The following is a 14,322-nucleotide window of genomic DNA, read 5'->3' on the forward strand; positions in this document are numbered from 1 at the left end:
TCTAAACATCTTCTCCATGCCGTGCGCGATAGTTCAAGTGGGAGCGCCGGCTCCATCAATGCCGGAGTCGCGTGCCAAGCACCTGGATGACAGACGCCTGTGGACCGAGACCTGGATCCAAGGCAAAGGAAACTGGAATGGACGTCTTTCTAATTCAACCATGCTGCTGCAAACTACATCACTGCCTCCAGTGTTCCGTGCCCACTTCCTAGTTCTTCAAGGACAATCTACGTAGTTGCCTAGCGTCGTCTGCCGATTCGGACTAGACGGTAAAGACAGTGTACTCGGCACGCTCGTGCAGTCCGGTCTGGCACCGTCCTAGACGTGATGAGACTACAGTCGCCCCCGATGGAATCATGACACGAGAAGTGTATACCACTTTTCTGGGGGACCTGCACAAGGAGAAGGAACTCTGCACGGCTGGCTCGGGTCCCATGTACTTGGGAGTAGCAATGAGTCTGGGCGCATCCGCCCCGAGAGCGTCGTTTGCCCATGGCCGAAATCCCTTGAAGATCATAGGTTGGGGATCTGGCAAGAGACCGATGAGGCGCTTCGTGTTATCTGTCGGTCGCATACGGACTTGTCCGTCGATGCAAGACGGTCATCGAATGATGGTCCCACAGGGATCCCTCCCGTCATTTCTCATGCTGACTCTGATGATGGAGCGCAGTGAGAAGAGGGGAAAAGAAAAGAAGGACTCGTTGTTCTCTGTCAAGTGTAAGGTAGGAGAGCACATTCGGATCGGTCAGTCTTTGTCCAGGGCTGCAGTGCTGCTGCAGCTGCTGCGAGTCTCTCCCATGTGGGCCGTACAAAATTAGGCCACGGCTATCGTATTGCACGCGTATAATTGCCTCGTAAAAAAACTCATTTACCAATTTCCGGGACTCCTCCAGGCTCCCCCACTCCTTTTTGACATGCGTGACCAGAAAAGGATCAGAGAACGGACCCGTGCTCGATGTATCGTATCGTATCCGCCCATCTCAAGTCCCTCAGCTCAGCCATACAATTGTTGATTGTACTCGCCGCTGCACGCCTGCGGCCAGCTGAACGAAAAGTACCCGCGACCGTCTGTATACTTATCATACCCCCCCCCGTCCCGTTTTACCCAGTGACCCGCCTCCCTCCCGTCGTTCTTTTGCCCTTTCCTTCTCCCCTCGACTCTCTTCTTCAACCTTGTCCACCCTTCACGACTTCCCTTCCATCCCCCCTCTCCATCCTCAATCCACCTCTTTGGCCGTCGTCGTGGCCGTCCGTTCCTTTATTCGCCTTCATCGTTTGTTTTTCTCTTTCGTCTTCGTCTCCCCCCCCCCCCCCCCCCCCCATATCTCGACTCGTGATCGATTCATTTCACCCTCATCTTCCGATATCATTTGTTACGTTCTGCCTGGTGCGGAAGATGCCAATGATCCGCATTCGAGCCCTTTAGATCGGCCTCCAGATTATCTACGCTGTGTACTTGGCCTTGAGCACTCAATCATCTGGAGGTCTTCTGTCTTGTCACCCACTGGGGAGGGATCCTACATTCGACAATCAACTGTTCCTCCGCTTCTGAACCTGTGTTGATTCTCTCGTCGTTCTTGTCATTTATTCGGGCCTCTCTTCTTTGCATCCTTCTCGCACAGCGTCCATGGCCTCCATTTCTCTTCCCCCACCGCAGCACCGGTCGGGCTTCTCGCAACACCTGGACTTCCCTCCGCCTCCAATGAATCCCGACCACTCGCGGCGCCTGACCATGCCTGCTCCATTGCCAAATCCACCTTTTGTTTTTCCTGCACGCGACCCCGACCATTCCTCTTCTCAGTCGACGCCGACACAACGTCGAACCCCGGCGGCACTCCCGGCTTTCTCCTTCAACCCAGGCGCGAGCAGTGCTTCCTTACAACCGCCGCCGGCCTTGGCTCCAGTTCCTCGGTCGGCTGGGCATCGACGACGACACAGCGAATTTGTCGGAAGCGATCAACTCATCACCCCAGGAAACGCAGAGTCCTTGCAGAAACAGGAAGAATCGGCCACACCTGCCTCTGTTCCACTACTAACGGGACCACCATCGGGACGGGGGCCCGGACGACGGCACCATGCCCATCGCCGATCTGCAGCAATCTCCGGAGTGGATCTGTTGGCCATTAACAAAGCGCTGAACACCAACCCAGCCGCAAGCGCACCGACGTTACCTGGAAACGCCTCGTTTGACGACTCCCCTTCGCGGCCTCTTTCATACTCTGCCACGAGCCTTGGTCGTCCGACACCGCCAGCGTCGCCAAGATTTCCGCCCGAGATGTCCGTGCCTCCAGTGCCCCCAATTCCAGCGGCAATCCGCCTTGAACATGCCCCTCCCTGCGTGAACGAGGACAACGGCCGACCAATCTCTGCCGTATCCCACCAAGCGTCCCCGAGTGCCCAATTCGTCAAGTTTCACCAACAGCCGGAACCCTCAACACCCACACCCCAAGCCCCCAATCGCGAGTCGAAGCAACGGCCGAAAACCGCCGATGCGTTCATGGCGTTTGATTCTGCACAGAGCAAAAGAACCCCTGAGGTTTCTTCCGTGAAGCGCTCCAAATCGACCGGTCACTCCCGCTTTAAGAAAAATCGATCCATGGGCAATCTCGATACAGCTCTTGCGGTGCATGGGGCGGACGACGGCCATTCCACATGCACGTCTCGCCCTTCGTATTCGGATGATGGTTCTGACATGAGTGACACCGACGATGAGGGTGCTTCCCCTTCGGCCAAAAAGGCTCGCTCAAAGGCGAAGAAGAAGCAAAAGCGCATCCGTTCTTGGGCCGGGGGAATCCTGACCCGGAAAGTCAAGCGCCATGGGAAAGCCGATGCGGATCTGAAATCTGAGAAGAAGGGTAAACCCCCAGCGCTGACCCCGCCAACTCTGACCCGCACCAACTCCGAAGTCGGGTCGATGCTGGAGGTTGATTTTGATAATGACGATGTTGTTGTACTTCGCACCCCGACCAACACTGATGCTCCCGTCTCGGCGGCGGAACGCGCCAAAGACGAATCACCTGCTCCGCTCCCCTCGCTGGAAACTGCCTGGAAACCTCGTAGTTTCTACGAACAGAATGTTGAATCCCATGAGGACACCCTGACCAGTCCCATCATTGATTTGGACGCCGCGCTCGGTCCATTCAACACCCCCGGTGATAATCGCCAGCCTCGGGGCACACCAAGCAAATTCCATTTGGCCACTCAGCGGATGTACAGCGGTGGTCGGCGGGGCGAGTTTGTGGGACCAGAAATGCGTTATCACCGGCGCACCGAAAGCGCTCCAGTCATGCCTCCATTTGACCGGAGCGCTCTTGGCGCAGTCCGTCTCACCGGCCCATCGGCCATGGACACCCCTGATGTCTTTTACGAAGAGGACGAGGATGCCTTCCTGGCCGCCAACCAATCTCCAAAGTCCGAATTGGCCTCGTCGGCTCCTGTTCAGAGCGCCATGCCCGAGGCGCTCGACAATGCCTCCTCTCCCGTCGAAGACGATCCCCAATCCGACATGAGCGAGGACTCGGCCGAGACCATGACCCAGGCTTCTGAACCTGCGGCTCTGAAGCCGACCGGGTTGGGGATCCAGGCAGATGAGCAACTGTCCAACGAGATCGAGGTGCACTTGTCGGGTTCTGCTGCGGATGAGATTGCCGCAAGCACCATGCATGCTGCTCCCAATCCCTTCTCGGTGCAACCGCGCACCCCCGTGGATATTGCGCAATCTGAAGAGTGCACAATAGACGCAATGTGCCCTCCTAGCCCCGAAATGTCTCCGCGGTTTCTGTCCATCGACAAGCGCCCGGCCACATCTCCGCAGGAATTGCTCCAGGGTGTCCCACCTTTGTCGCTCTCTGCGGGAGTGTCGCCGTCCGAGTGTTCTTTCCCGTCGCCCGATGTGGCACGATTCAATGATCGCGCCTTCTCCTCTCACTCCTACCATCACCTCCCATCGGAGTATCCCTATGCTTCGGTCGATGATGTGCCTTCTCTTACCAGTAGTGCATCCACGATGACCGGTACCATGCATCGTTTCTCTGGCACCTTTCTCCCTCGAGTACGATTGTCCACTGATCGAGCCGCATCGTTCTCTGCCGCAGTCCACCGACGGAGCAGTCAAGCCAACAGTTCTAAACGCTCTAGCTTGGTCAGCCTGTCCAAACTCGTCGGTGGATCTCATTCTGAGCGCAGTAAACTGTCTCAAGAAGAGAAACCCCCGGGAGACCCTCCCGAGAAGATCAAAAAGAAGCACCGCATCAGTCGTTTGATGCATTTTTGGAAGGTGAAGGACAAGGAGAAACATACTGTCCCGGTCGTGTCTTCCGATCGGTCTATTCAAGAGTAGACACGCCTTCTTCTCTCTGGGCACTTTGGGTTTCGCATTAACGTTTTATTTTTTCCCTTTTTACGGCGCATCATCTTTGGCATAGCGATTTTCCTGGTAAGGACCTTCTGGTCTTACTCTTCTTTTCCACATCTCATCCTGTCCCGCGATGATCCAGTCGTTTTTCTGGGCTCGCTCGTCTATGCTTTCTATCCTCCTAGGCGGGTTTTGTACATATCTAGCCTTGGCCCTTTTGATCCTCTTTTCCCCCTTTCTCACTTCTTTTGTGGATCCTTCTCTTCTTATCATCGGACGGTCCTCTCTGGCGGTTACTTTTAAACCTGCGTCTGTCGTCTCATCGCAGACATTTTACTCATGAATTTTTTTGGCCCTCATTTTTCTCAAGATTGCCACCAAGGCTACTTGAGTATGACATGCGCCAATTTTCCTTTCTCTTCTCGTCAATCACTTACGCACGTGTGTGAGTCGTGCATCGACTGATCATGAACTCTGGCACCACCTCTTGTTCCTCGTATAGAGGCTTCCCCATTGATGCTCTCTTTTACTTTTCATAGCCTCGTGTCTTGCCTTTCTGTTTCTCGTTATGGCGGCTTCTCTGGATATGATCCCTGTCATCTCGCTAAGACGCGAATGAGGTCTTTCTTCACACAGTCATTACCAAATTGTTTACTTTTTATATTTGATCACTTCAGGAGGGACTCGATGGAGCCCCCTCTACGTAGTGGATATGTCTAATTGACGTGGTTCGTGGAGATCGAACCGCTCTGGATGGAAATTCATGCTACGATTCCCTTATTTCTGGCAGATCTAGCAGGATCTCGCAACAGAGCTGCCTAGTGTGCATCACTAATTATCAACCATCAGGACTTGTCTGATGTATCCTGGCAGCACACTGTTGGATGAATAATGTGCCGAAGTAGTGCCTCAAGCACTTTGGGGAACCGATAAGATAAACTCGCATGATCCACCCCTCTTCCCAAAAAAAAAAGTGACTGTTGCTCCACCACGATTCCCCCAGCAACACCCAGAAATTGATCAAGTTGCTCTTCTTCAGTTCCATATCATTGCTACTGACCGGCTGTACACCTTTTCTTTTTGGCCCACGCCTGCAGGTACGTTTGCCAAAGATTGGTTAGAAACAACCTGGGTCTCCCGACATTTCATCCCCATCATGCCAGGCGCACGACAAGGCAATCGGCGACGAGACAAGGACTCGTTCGATTCAAGACCTCTTGAAAAAAAGAGCCGCCAACCGGCGAGGCAACCCGAGAGAGAGAAGCCACCGGTCGAGCGCCACGCAGCCGGACATAAAGCCAAGTCGCAACAAAAGGACGATCAGACAGAAACCGGTCCGATCGATCTGTCCACCACCGTTCCGATACCCCTCCAGCAACTCCTGCTTGATGTCTTTAAAACTGCGCTTCTCACGAGCCCCGTTGCAGGGAACCCTTCGATCGACAAGACACTGGAAGAAGACCATGAAGGAAGTGCCACGGACTCGGCACCTCAGCCTCTGGATACGAAGACTCTGATTCAAACGATCAAGTCCCATCTTTACCAGCGGGATTTCGATTCTGCATTTGCAGAGGCGGGAGAGGAATTGCTTCGTGCCTATGCGTTGCGGTGGAGTGCGGCTCGGGCATTGGGCTACGCGGGGATCTTCAAGGCGGTTTTGGCCTGGATGAGGTCTGATGGCGACCAAGCTTCCTCGTCTGCGACTTTGGAATCAGCTGCGGGTTCCGCTACCAGGGTGGTTTGTCTGGGGGCGGCGCAGGTGCGGAGATTGTTGCGCTGGCGGCGGCGTGGAGAGATTTGCAGGATGCGAGTGGGGTTGAGGCTTCGGATAGTATGGCATCACTGGCAAAGGAGGTTGAAAAGACGTCGTTGAATCATATTGAGCCTGGGAAAGGTACCGAGGAGACCACTCAGGAGATCGCTGCTGCGGCTGCTGCTCCACGAGACGCCGAGTCCGCGTCGGATCAAGCATCCTCGAAACTATCGGTGGCAGCTGTTGACATCGCCGATTGGTCTGTAGTCATGGACCGATTATCCAACACCATCACCTCTCCGGATGTGCCCACGCAAAAGACGTCCAAGTATCAACCGCCTTTGCTACATGATGGAAAGCCCGACCATACCAACCTTGCAGTATCTTTCCATCGCAGGGACGTTCTCGTCATCCCGGAATCCGAATTGAAAGATCTCATTCTGGGCACGCAGCCTGACCACACCGCGTCTCCCCCCTCCCTCCTCGTCACCCTCATGTTCACCCTCAACGAACTCTTCTCCACCAGCATGCCCAAAACGACGGGCCTCCTCCTCAATATCACAGAGATCCTCCCGTCCGGCGCTGTCCTCCTTGTCGTTGACAGCCCCGGCAGCTACTCCACCCTGAAGCTGGGCAAGGCTAAAGACGGCGAAGTCCAAGAGCGACAATATCCCATGAAGTTCTTGTTGGATCACACTTTACTTTCAGTGGCCAAGGGGAAGTGGGAGCGGGTGTTGACGCAGGATTCGCGCTGGTGGAGGCGTAATGCGGCGAGGTTGAGTTATGAGGTCGGAGAGGGGGCGGGATTGGAGGATATGCGCTATCAAATTCACGTGTATCGGAAGCTGTGAGCACGGAAGACTTGAATTATCTTCTTTCTGTATCGACCTGAGTCCAGATTGGGGGTTCAGGCTGGGTGAACGGGGTGGTTGTCGAACGCGATGGTTCTCCTCCGGAGGAAGGAGAAGCTTTTTTTGTTTTTCTATCTGTATGTAAAATTGATACCCTGTCTATACAAATTGCGATAAATATAGGTTTCATGTGACTCTTGCTCTTTTTGGAAGCTCCGGCTATGGTTTATAGGCTGACATTCAGCGGATGAATGCTGCTACAGTTACATCATTTTGTGAGAACATCCCCGAGAGCAAACACATTCAGCGTGAATGATTATGGAGTAGAGGTATTTGGTATTGCTACAGATGGGAAAAAAAAGAAAACACAAGGGCAGGATGAACACATCAAGTCCACTGTTGCGAAGGGTCATCCCGGGCCCCCCACAGAAGTCCTCGTTCGACATTAGAATTGGTTACATTGATTGGCGGCGAATGTGAATGTTGGAAGATGGAGAAGGACCGATGATGAGACCGAGATCTGTGCACTTCTCTTGCTCCTCTCTGGTTCAGCATCAACGATCCGATACTGGAATCGTCTCCCATTTCCTCACTCGTTTACGACCGCAGGCCCAACAAGAGGCTTGTGCTCTTCCCACCGTCTTTGCCCTCTCCACCGGGCAAATACGTCACGTTGGGGTTGGTCGCCAAGGTCTGCGCAATCTCCTTGCTGGCATCGATCTTACGGATTTCGATCAAACCGCTGCCAGCCTTGGCGACCGCCTTGCTGATGATCTCGGCACTCTCGGCTTCACCCTCGGCACGGATGACGTTGGCTTGACGCTCCTGCTCGGCACGCTCGACGATGAACCGGGCCCGCTCGGCATCTTGCTGGGCGATCTGCTTCTGTTCGACGGCGCGAGTGAACTCCTTGCCAAAGGTCATGTGGGTGATGGAGACGTCCTCGAGGGCGATGTTGAACTGCGACGCACGCTTCAAGAGGTCGTTGCGGATGCGATTGGAGACGGCTTCACGCTGAGTGATCAGCTCGGCCGCGTCGAATTGGGCGACGATCGCCTTGAGGACTTCATTTCCGATGGAGGGTAGCACACGCTCATCGTAGTCGGTACCGTATGACTAGCAGTTGCCATTAGAGATGAGCTCCTTTTCTCCTCCTGAGGGGGAGGGAGGGAGGGAAAGATATTTCAATGTCTGGCTTACCTGGTAAATCTGAGGCAGCTTCGGCACGTCCGGACGATGCAAGACACGAAGCGTCAAGCTCACCATCTGCAAATCCTTACTTCCGGTGGTTGTCGAGATGTTGCGAGGCTTGGTGCGCACATCGTACACGATGGCGCGTTGCAACCAGGGAATCAAAAAGTGTGTTCCTTCATTCACCACCGTCTCTTGCACACCTGAGATTCGGTCGAAGATGACGGCGCGGGTTCCGCCGCGAACGTCGTAGATCGAGGCGTTGAAGAGGATGGCACCGGCGGCCACGGGACCAGCCAACCGGTAGATGTTGTATAGGGCGTTGGCCATGGTGATTTGCGTATGCGTGTGTGTATTTTTTTTCTGGACTTCAGAGGCCGAGGATAAGCTGCTCACAGGACGGATGGACCAAAATGAGTGAGGAGCGAGTTCGCTTTTCACGGGCAAAGAGGGCAGGACAGCTCGTTCGGCAGGTCGTCGATGATGGGTCTTTTTGGGGGGACGAGGTGAGTTACCAGATCGGGTTTAGTGTCCCCGGGTGCCAACTTCGCCCGACCTCGTCTTCTTTTCCCTTTCCGCCCTGTGGAACGATTCGTCTGCAACCTCATCTGCCCTTTTGACGCCGCCTCTTTCTCTCGAGAGATCTTCAATTTCGACACAATGGGTGGTGCTGCTGACTACAAGAACGGCCAGTGAGTGTCCCGATGCCTCTCCTTCTCTCTGCCTTGACCGTGGCGCCCGTGCCGGTGGGAGGGGATCGAGTCCTGCTTGTGTCTGCGTCCGGTTGCACCCGCTCGGTCCAGCAGCCAGATCGCATGAATAATCACCGCTTTCATTCTTTTGTCACGAGAATCGAACTGTATACTGATCATGTGCCACTTCTAGTTTCATTGGCAACTGGGGCGAGCTCGGTACGTAACCACGAATCCTATCGACATCCTCATTGCGCCCACGCAAGAGCTTGGGACTATGTTTCTTTCCGACGACGAAGACGCAGGGGGAAATCCTTCCTGAATTGACCGCCGCCTTATCCGCAAACCAACGAGCGACTCACTGACGTATCGGCAACTCGCCATTGATATCCAGGCTGCCCGACCCCTCAGCGCATTGCCTCCTATGCGCTTTCCTCCAACCGTCAGCGCCCCTTCGCCGGTGCTGCCAACGCCGCGGTCTTCAACACTTTCCGCCGTTTCCGCCACCAGGTTCTCTACGTTGTTCCTCCCTTCATCCTCGCCTATGTGACCATGAACTGGGCTGTTGAGCGGTAAGTCGGGCTCCTCTTTCGACCTCGTTCTGATGACGAGGCCCGCCAAGGGTGTGCGCAGACGCTGACATGGGGTCCTTTTTCCGTGAGGGCATTATAGCAATGAGTTCCTCAACTCCAAGCCTGGCCGTATGCTCGAGGGTGGTGGCGAGGAGTAAACGTCCGTCGCTTTTCTTTTTCTCGCAGGACGATTGACGTGAAGCATGGCCCAGTGGGAGTATACCGGGCCTGGCGTGCGCGATATAGCGATGTGCGCCGTCCAGCTGTATGCTTTGTACAGTACCTTAGAAAGCAATTGATCGACTTCCACTATATTTGATATCTTTATTTTCTTCTTAATTGGGAGCTGGCCAGCGGCTTCAGATCCGATTCACCATCGACTCGATCTATGTATTCCGTCGCTGGCGGAGGAGTGGTTGCTTTTTTTTTCTTCCTTAACTACAACCCTTTTTGGGTTGTCAGCGTCAATTGGGGCTCTGCAATTGGCCGTAGGTGAGTCTATGAATTACCTCTCCCTCTCCCTCTCTCTCTCTTCTTTTCTTCTGTCGTGGCATTGCAGACATGTCGAGAGGAGAAACAGCCGTGGACTGGGCACATCACAGAGCAAGCAACTTCAATTTTCACGGATCGCAAGTACCATTCCACTTGTTTCCTCCGTTTGAGTTCGGTAGCCTCCCATCTCTCTGATTCTCTTGTCGCCCAATTCCGTGGCTGTCGACGATTCCCACGCCTGATCGTCTCCACTGGGATCCACGTCAGGAAAAAAACCGCCCACCCCAAAGCAGCAAAACTACCGCCGCCTTTTTTTTTGCCCGTTCCACCGCATCTTTCTTGTTTCGCATGCTGCGCGCTCTCTTTCCTTCTTCCTTACGTCTCTCCGTGCTTCCTGCTTGTCGTCGTACATTTACCTTCACATCTACCGTCACCATGAGCGAGATCACTCACCCCACTATCAAGGGTAAGCCCGCAATCTTTCTGTTCTCTCCAGGAAATCCCGACTTCGTCGCGTTGGAGGGGGGACCTTTTTCGACCCCGCCATCGTCGAGTCGTCATCCCACTTTTTTTTTCTCCCCCGTCTAATGCTCCCTCTGCCCAACGCAATTGGGCCCCTCTATCCTATCAACCCATGTCGCTGGGGCGCACGATCAATCAAGTGTCCCTGGGATGATATGATGGTTGGAGCTTGCCAGCTGGAGGGCGTCTTTTGTCAGGCGCGCGTTGTCGCTCAATTGCTAACTTTAACGTCCTTCGACTCTCCCAGATGGCTGGTTCTCCGAGCAGTCCGGCATGTGGCCCGGCCAGGCCATGAACCTCAAGGTGAACCAGGTGCTTCACCACGAGAAGTCCAAGTACCAGGACGTTCTCGTGTTCGAGAGCAGCGACTATGGCACCGTCCTGGTCCTGGACAACGTCATCCAGTGCACCGAGCGTGATGAGTTCTCCTACCAGGAGATGATCACCCACCTCGCCATGAACTCCCACCCCAACCCCAAGAAGGTCCTCGTCATCGGTGGTGGTGACGGTGGTGTCCTCCGTGAGGTCGTCAAGCACGAGTGCGTCGAGGAGGCCATCCTCTGCGACATCGACGAGGCCGTCATCCGTGTCTCCAAGAAGTACCTGCCCGGCATGAGCATCGGTTTCAAGCACCCCAAGTCCCGCGAGTACGTCGGCGACGGCTTCGAGTTCCTCAAGCAGCACAAGAACGAGTTCGACGTCATCATCACCGACTCCTCCGACCCCGAGGGTCCCGCCGAGACTCTTTTCCAGAAGCCCTACTTTGAGCTCCTCAACGAGGCTCTCCGCGATGGCGGTGTCATTACTACCCAAGGTTGTTCGTTGCCTTTCCTTGATTCTCTCCCCCCTTTTCGTAGTGTCTTGTCTTTGTTCTTTCTGGCACGTTACTCGTGGTATCCCACTGTGCCTGTCTGCTTTTCCTTCTTCTACCTCTTTTCTTCATCGCTGGCTTTCACCCTTGGCACCTTTCTTTTTCCATGCTTTTATCTCTTAATTTTCTCCCCCTTTCCATTTCTTCGTGCTTTTGGCATACCACCTCCGGCTTCTCTTTTTTTTTTATTTTTAGCTTTCCCTTTGATGCCGAACCCTCTCATTCTACCACTCTTTTGATCTATGAAGAAGAACCCAGCTGACAATTTCGCACTACCCCGCAACCAACCCCGCTATTTCGGGCTCGGTTTCGCGGAACTGTGCCTTTTTACCTCCACAGCCGAGAACCAGTGGCTTCACCTCTCTCTCATCGCGGACCTGAAGAAGGCCTGCGGTGAGGTCTTCCCCGTCGCCGAATACGCCTACACCACCATCCCCACCTACCCCTCCGGCCAGATCGGCTTCATGGTCTGCTGCAAGGACGCCACCCGCAACGTCCGCGAGCCCGTCCGCTCATGGACCCGTGAGGAGGAGGAGAAGCTCTGCCGCTACTACAACGCCGACATCCACCGCGCCAGCTTCGTCCTGCCCAACTTTGCCCGCAAGGCCCTGGGTGCTTAAGTTCGATCCCATTCAGTACCAATTGGCTTGGAATTTAACGATGGGGTGATTTCCTTTTTTATTTCTTTTTCTCTTTCTCCCCGTAATAGTTGGTGGTTCTATTCTTTTTCATTTCAACTGGGGCGCTGGAAAGACCCTCCCCCCCCCCCCAAAACAGAAGAAAAGAGACTGTCAAGGAGGAATTATGAAATTTTACATCATGATGAATGAAATCCAGTTTGGAATTGTGTGTGCTTACATTCAGCGTGTTTGGAAGTTTGTAAACCAGCCCTGAGACCGTCGGATCAGTGTTCACACAGTACGTCGACAACATCTGACGAGAACTGCCCGTATAGTATGTAATACGAGGCCTTTTGATTAGTTGTACTTGCCCCTTCTCTCTAGAAGAGAAAGCAATGGATGAGCACTGCCACTGCTCTTCATGTTGGTTTCTTCACTCAAGGGGAACTCTGCCAAGAAAGAGAGTACCATTCGGTGATCTGATCTACCATAGCAATTGAGAATTTCAAGGTACATCCTTAGCTGTTCTCGTCTGTTCCCTTTTCAAGATAGAACGGCGCATGAGGTCGATCACGCTTAGTCCTCCTCCCGTCAACCTGAGTAGCAAGTACATAAGACCTGCTTCGTGCAGATGACTTCCAACGTAATCGAGTCGGCGAGGATGAGTATCATTCGTGAAAAAAAGAGAACAACTCTTTCAATCTTCATATCATGGTGCAGGTAGAATGGATGTAAAGACGTTCCCACGGTTTCGGCTATTAGGCTCTTCAATTATACCACGCGTAATGTGATATTTTACTCTTCATCTCCGCTTATCAATTTCTCTTTGGATTTTTTTTTGTTTCTTTTTTGTTTCTTTTCGAGATTCTTGCGTGGTATAGGTTGGTCACTTGATCTTATATTGGTTGTTTACATACATCCTTTGGTTGTTCTAATACCTTTCCCCCCCCCACACACTTCACACTTCACATCCCGCGTTTTCTTCGTTCTTCGCTCCCCTCCTCCTCCCCTCACTTCAATGTGCCCATCACCACATGCAGGGGGGGGGGGGGGGGGGGGGGGGGAGAGACCCAATTGGAAGGTATCTTTTGCACACCCACGAAACCCTACTGTAAAACCACTCGGCCTCCATCCTATTGATCTATCAACCCGACCTACCTACACATTGAATTCAGCCTTACATCCCCACCTACCACACGGATACACATACCATGTCGGACAACTACGCCCATCATATCGCCCTACTAGGCGCCGGTACAATCGGTCTCTCCATGGCCGCCATGCATCTTCGTCGTCCAGATACTTGCATCACCATTTTCGATCCTCGACCCGATGCCGAGGATCACCTTTGTACGCAACTACCCTCTTTTCTCGATCTTACAGAGACAGAGACAGAGGCTGGCAATGTGGATGGTGGCAGCAAGACTAGTAACACTCCGAGCGTCCACACCTCCAGCTTCTCTCCAAAGGAACTCGTCTCCGTCTCGCCTCCTCCATTCAAGATGCCGTTCAACGCGCAACCATCGTCCAAGAACAGACGCCTGAACTCCTCTCCTCCAAGCAATCCCTCTGGCTGGAAGTCTCTCGATACGTCACCCCCACAGCTCACCTGTGGAGTAGCTCGTCTGGGATCCCCGCCTCCGCACAGGCAGAGACTTGCCCCCCAGATCTTCAGGCACGATTACTGGTCGTGCATCCCTTCAACCCACCGCACTTGATGCCTCTGGTGGAGATTGTTCCGGGTCCATCGACGAGCGCGGATCGAGTAAGCTTTGTGCAAGAGTATTTCACCGGCATCCCTGCACCAGCGTCAGCCCGTGCGAATCAATCCTCCCCGGCGTATTATCGCCCAGTGGTCTTGCAAAAGGAGATTCCTGGCTTCGTGGGCAATCGACTCGCCTTTGCCCTGCTGCGAGAGGCTTGCCACCTGGTCAGTGAAGGGGTGGTCACGGCGCGAGATCTGGATGCTATTGTCCTGTCGAGTTTGGGCCCCCGCTGGGCTGGCAGCGGTGTCTTTGAGAGCTACCATGCCGGTGGTGGACCCGGGGGAATTGGTGCCTTTCTGGACAAGTTGGCGCCGACGATCCAGGAGGTGTGGAGTCAACTGGGTACCCCGGTGATTCTTGCAGAAGCGTCGCGTGCGGAGCTGCACGATCGCGGCGGCGAACAGGGTGACCCTAGAGAGTCGTGGAGGCAGATGGTGGTGACACAGACGGAGGAGGCATACGGTCCAGGCATGTCAGCCGACACTCGGGCGCGCAAAGAGCAGATGCTCAAGGGCGTGTTGGAGCTGCAGCGACAAATTGGTGAAGAAGAGCCTTGAATGACTTGCCATGTGAGAATGATTTGGTTGCATCAATTTGCCGTCGAACATGGCAACCTTGAACATGAACCTTGATCATCG

The 14,322-nt window shown here is 54.0% G+C and overlaps 8 protein-coding genes across 8 annotated transcripts; 6 read left to right on the top strand and 2 right to left on the bottom strand.

Annotated features, from left to right (window-relative positions):
• Window positions 1–356: 356 nt before the first annotated feature.
• POX_c03657 (uncharacterized protein) lies at window positions 357–818 on the top strand (the record flags this gene model as incomplete). The annotated part of the gene is made up of 1 exon (XM_050112547.1): window positions 357–818. The coding sequence occupies one exon, from the start codon at window positions 357–359 to the stop codon at window positions 816–818; it is 462 nt and encodes a 153-aa protein (XP_049970103.1).
• An 809-nt stretch (window positions 819–1,627) lies between these two features.
• On the top strand, window positions 1,628–4,339 carry POX_c03658 (uncharacterized protein; the record flags this gene model as incomplete). The annotated part of the gene is made up of 1 exon (XM_050112548.1): window positions 1,628–4,339. The coding sequence occupies one exon, from the start codon at window positions 1,628–1,630 to the stop codon at window positions 4,337–4,339; it is 2,712 nt and encodes a 903-aa protein (XP_049970104.1).
• A 60-nt stretch (window positions 4,340–4,399) lies between these two features.
• On the bottom strand, window positions 4,400–4,868 carry POX_c03659 (uncharacterized protein; the record flags this gene model as incomplete). Its single annotated transcript, XM_050112549.1, has 2 exons — window positions 4,400–4,535; window positions 4,792–4,868. The coding sequence occupies 2 exons, from the start codon at window positions 4,866–4,868 to the stop codon at window positions 4,400–4,402; spliced, it is 213 nt and encodes a 70-aa protein (XP_049970105.1).
• Window positions 4,869–5,510: 642 nt separating this feature from the next.
• On the top strand, window positions 5,511–6,958 carry POX_c03660 (uncharacterized protein; the record flags this gene model as incomplete). Its single annotated transcript, XM_050112550.1, has 2 exons — window positions 5,511–6,025; window positions 6,070–6,958. 2 exons carry the CDS (start codon window positions 5,511–5,513, stop codon window positions 6,956–6,958), a joined length of 1,404 nt encoding a protein of 467 aa, XP_049970106.1.
• Window positions 6,959–7,555: 597 nt separating this feature from the next.
• Window positions 7,556–8,479, bottom strand: POX_c03661 (Prohibitin-1; the record flags this gene model as incomplete). The annotated part of the gene is made up of 2 exons (XM_050112551.1): window positions 7,556–8,074; window positions 8,159–8,479. The coding sequence occupies 2 exons, from the start codon at window positions 8,477–8,479 to the stop codon at window positions 7,556–7,558; spliced, it is 840 nt and encodes a 279-aa protein (XP_049970107.1).
• Window positions 8,480–8,809: 330 nt separating this feature from the next.
• Window positions 8,810–9,571, top strand: POX_c03662 (uncharacterized protein; the record flags this gene model as incomplete). The annotated part of the gene is made up of 4 exons (XM_050112552.1): window positions 8,810–8,841; window positions 9,035–9,060; window positions 9,236–9,413; window positions 9,514–9,571. 4 exons carry the CDS (start codon window positions 8,810–8,812, stop codon window positions 9,569–9,571), a joined length of 294 nt encoding a protein of 97 aa, XP_049970108.1.
• Window positions 9,572–10,340: 769 nt separating this feature from the next.
• Window positions 10,341–11,918, top strand: POX_c03663 (Spermidine synthase; the record flags this gene model as incomplete). Its single annotated transcript, XM_050112553.1, has 3 exons — window positions 10,341–10,371; window positions 10,675–11,244; window positions 11,638–11,918. 3 exons carry the CDS (start codon window positions 10,341–10,343, stop codon window positions 11,916–11,918), a joined length of 882 nt encoding a protein of 293 aa, XP_049970109.1.
• Window positions 11,919–13,129: 1,211 nt separating this feature from the next.
• On the top strand, window positions 13,130–14,241 carry POX_c03664 (uncharacterized protein; the record flags this gene model as incomplete). Its single annotated transcript, XM_050112554.1, has 2 exons — window positions 13,130–13,346; window positions 13,388–14,241. The coding sequence occupies 2 exons, from the start codon at window positions 13,130–13,132 to the stop codon at window positions 14,239–14,241; spliced, it is 1,071 nt and encodes a 356-aa protein (XP_049970110.1).
• Window positions 14,242–14,322: the final 81 nt, after the last annotated feature.

The sequence above is a fragment of the Penicillium oxalicum genome, chromosome III (assembly GCF_001723175.1).
Source record: "Penicillium oxalicum strain HP7-1 chromosome III, whole genome shotgun sequence".
Classification (NCBI taxonomy): domain Eukaryota; kingdom Fungi; phylum Ascomycota; class Eurotiomycetes; order Eurotiales; family Aspergillaceae; genus Penicillium; species Penicillium oxalicum.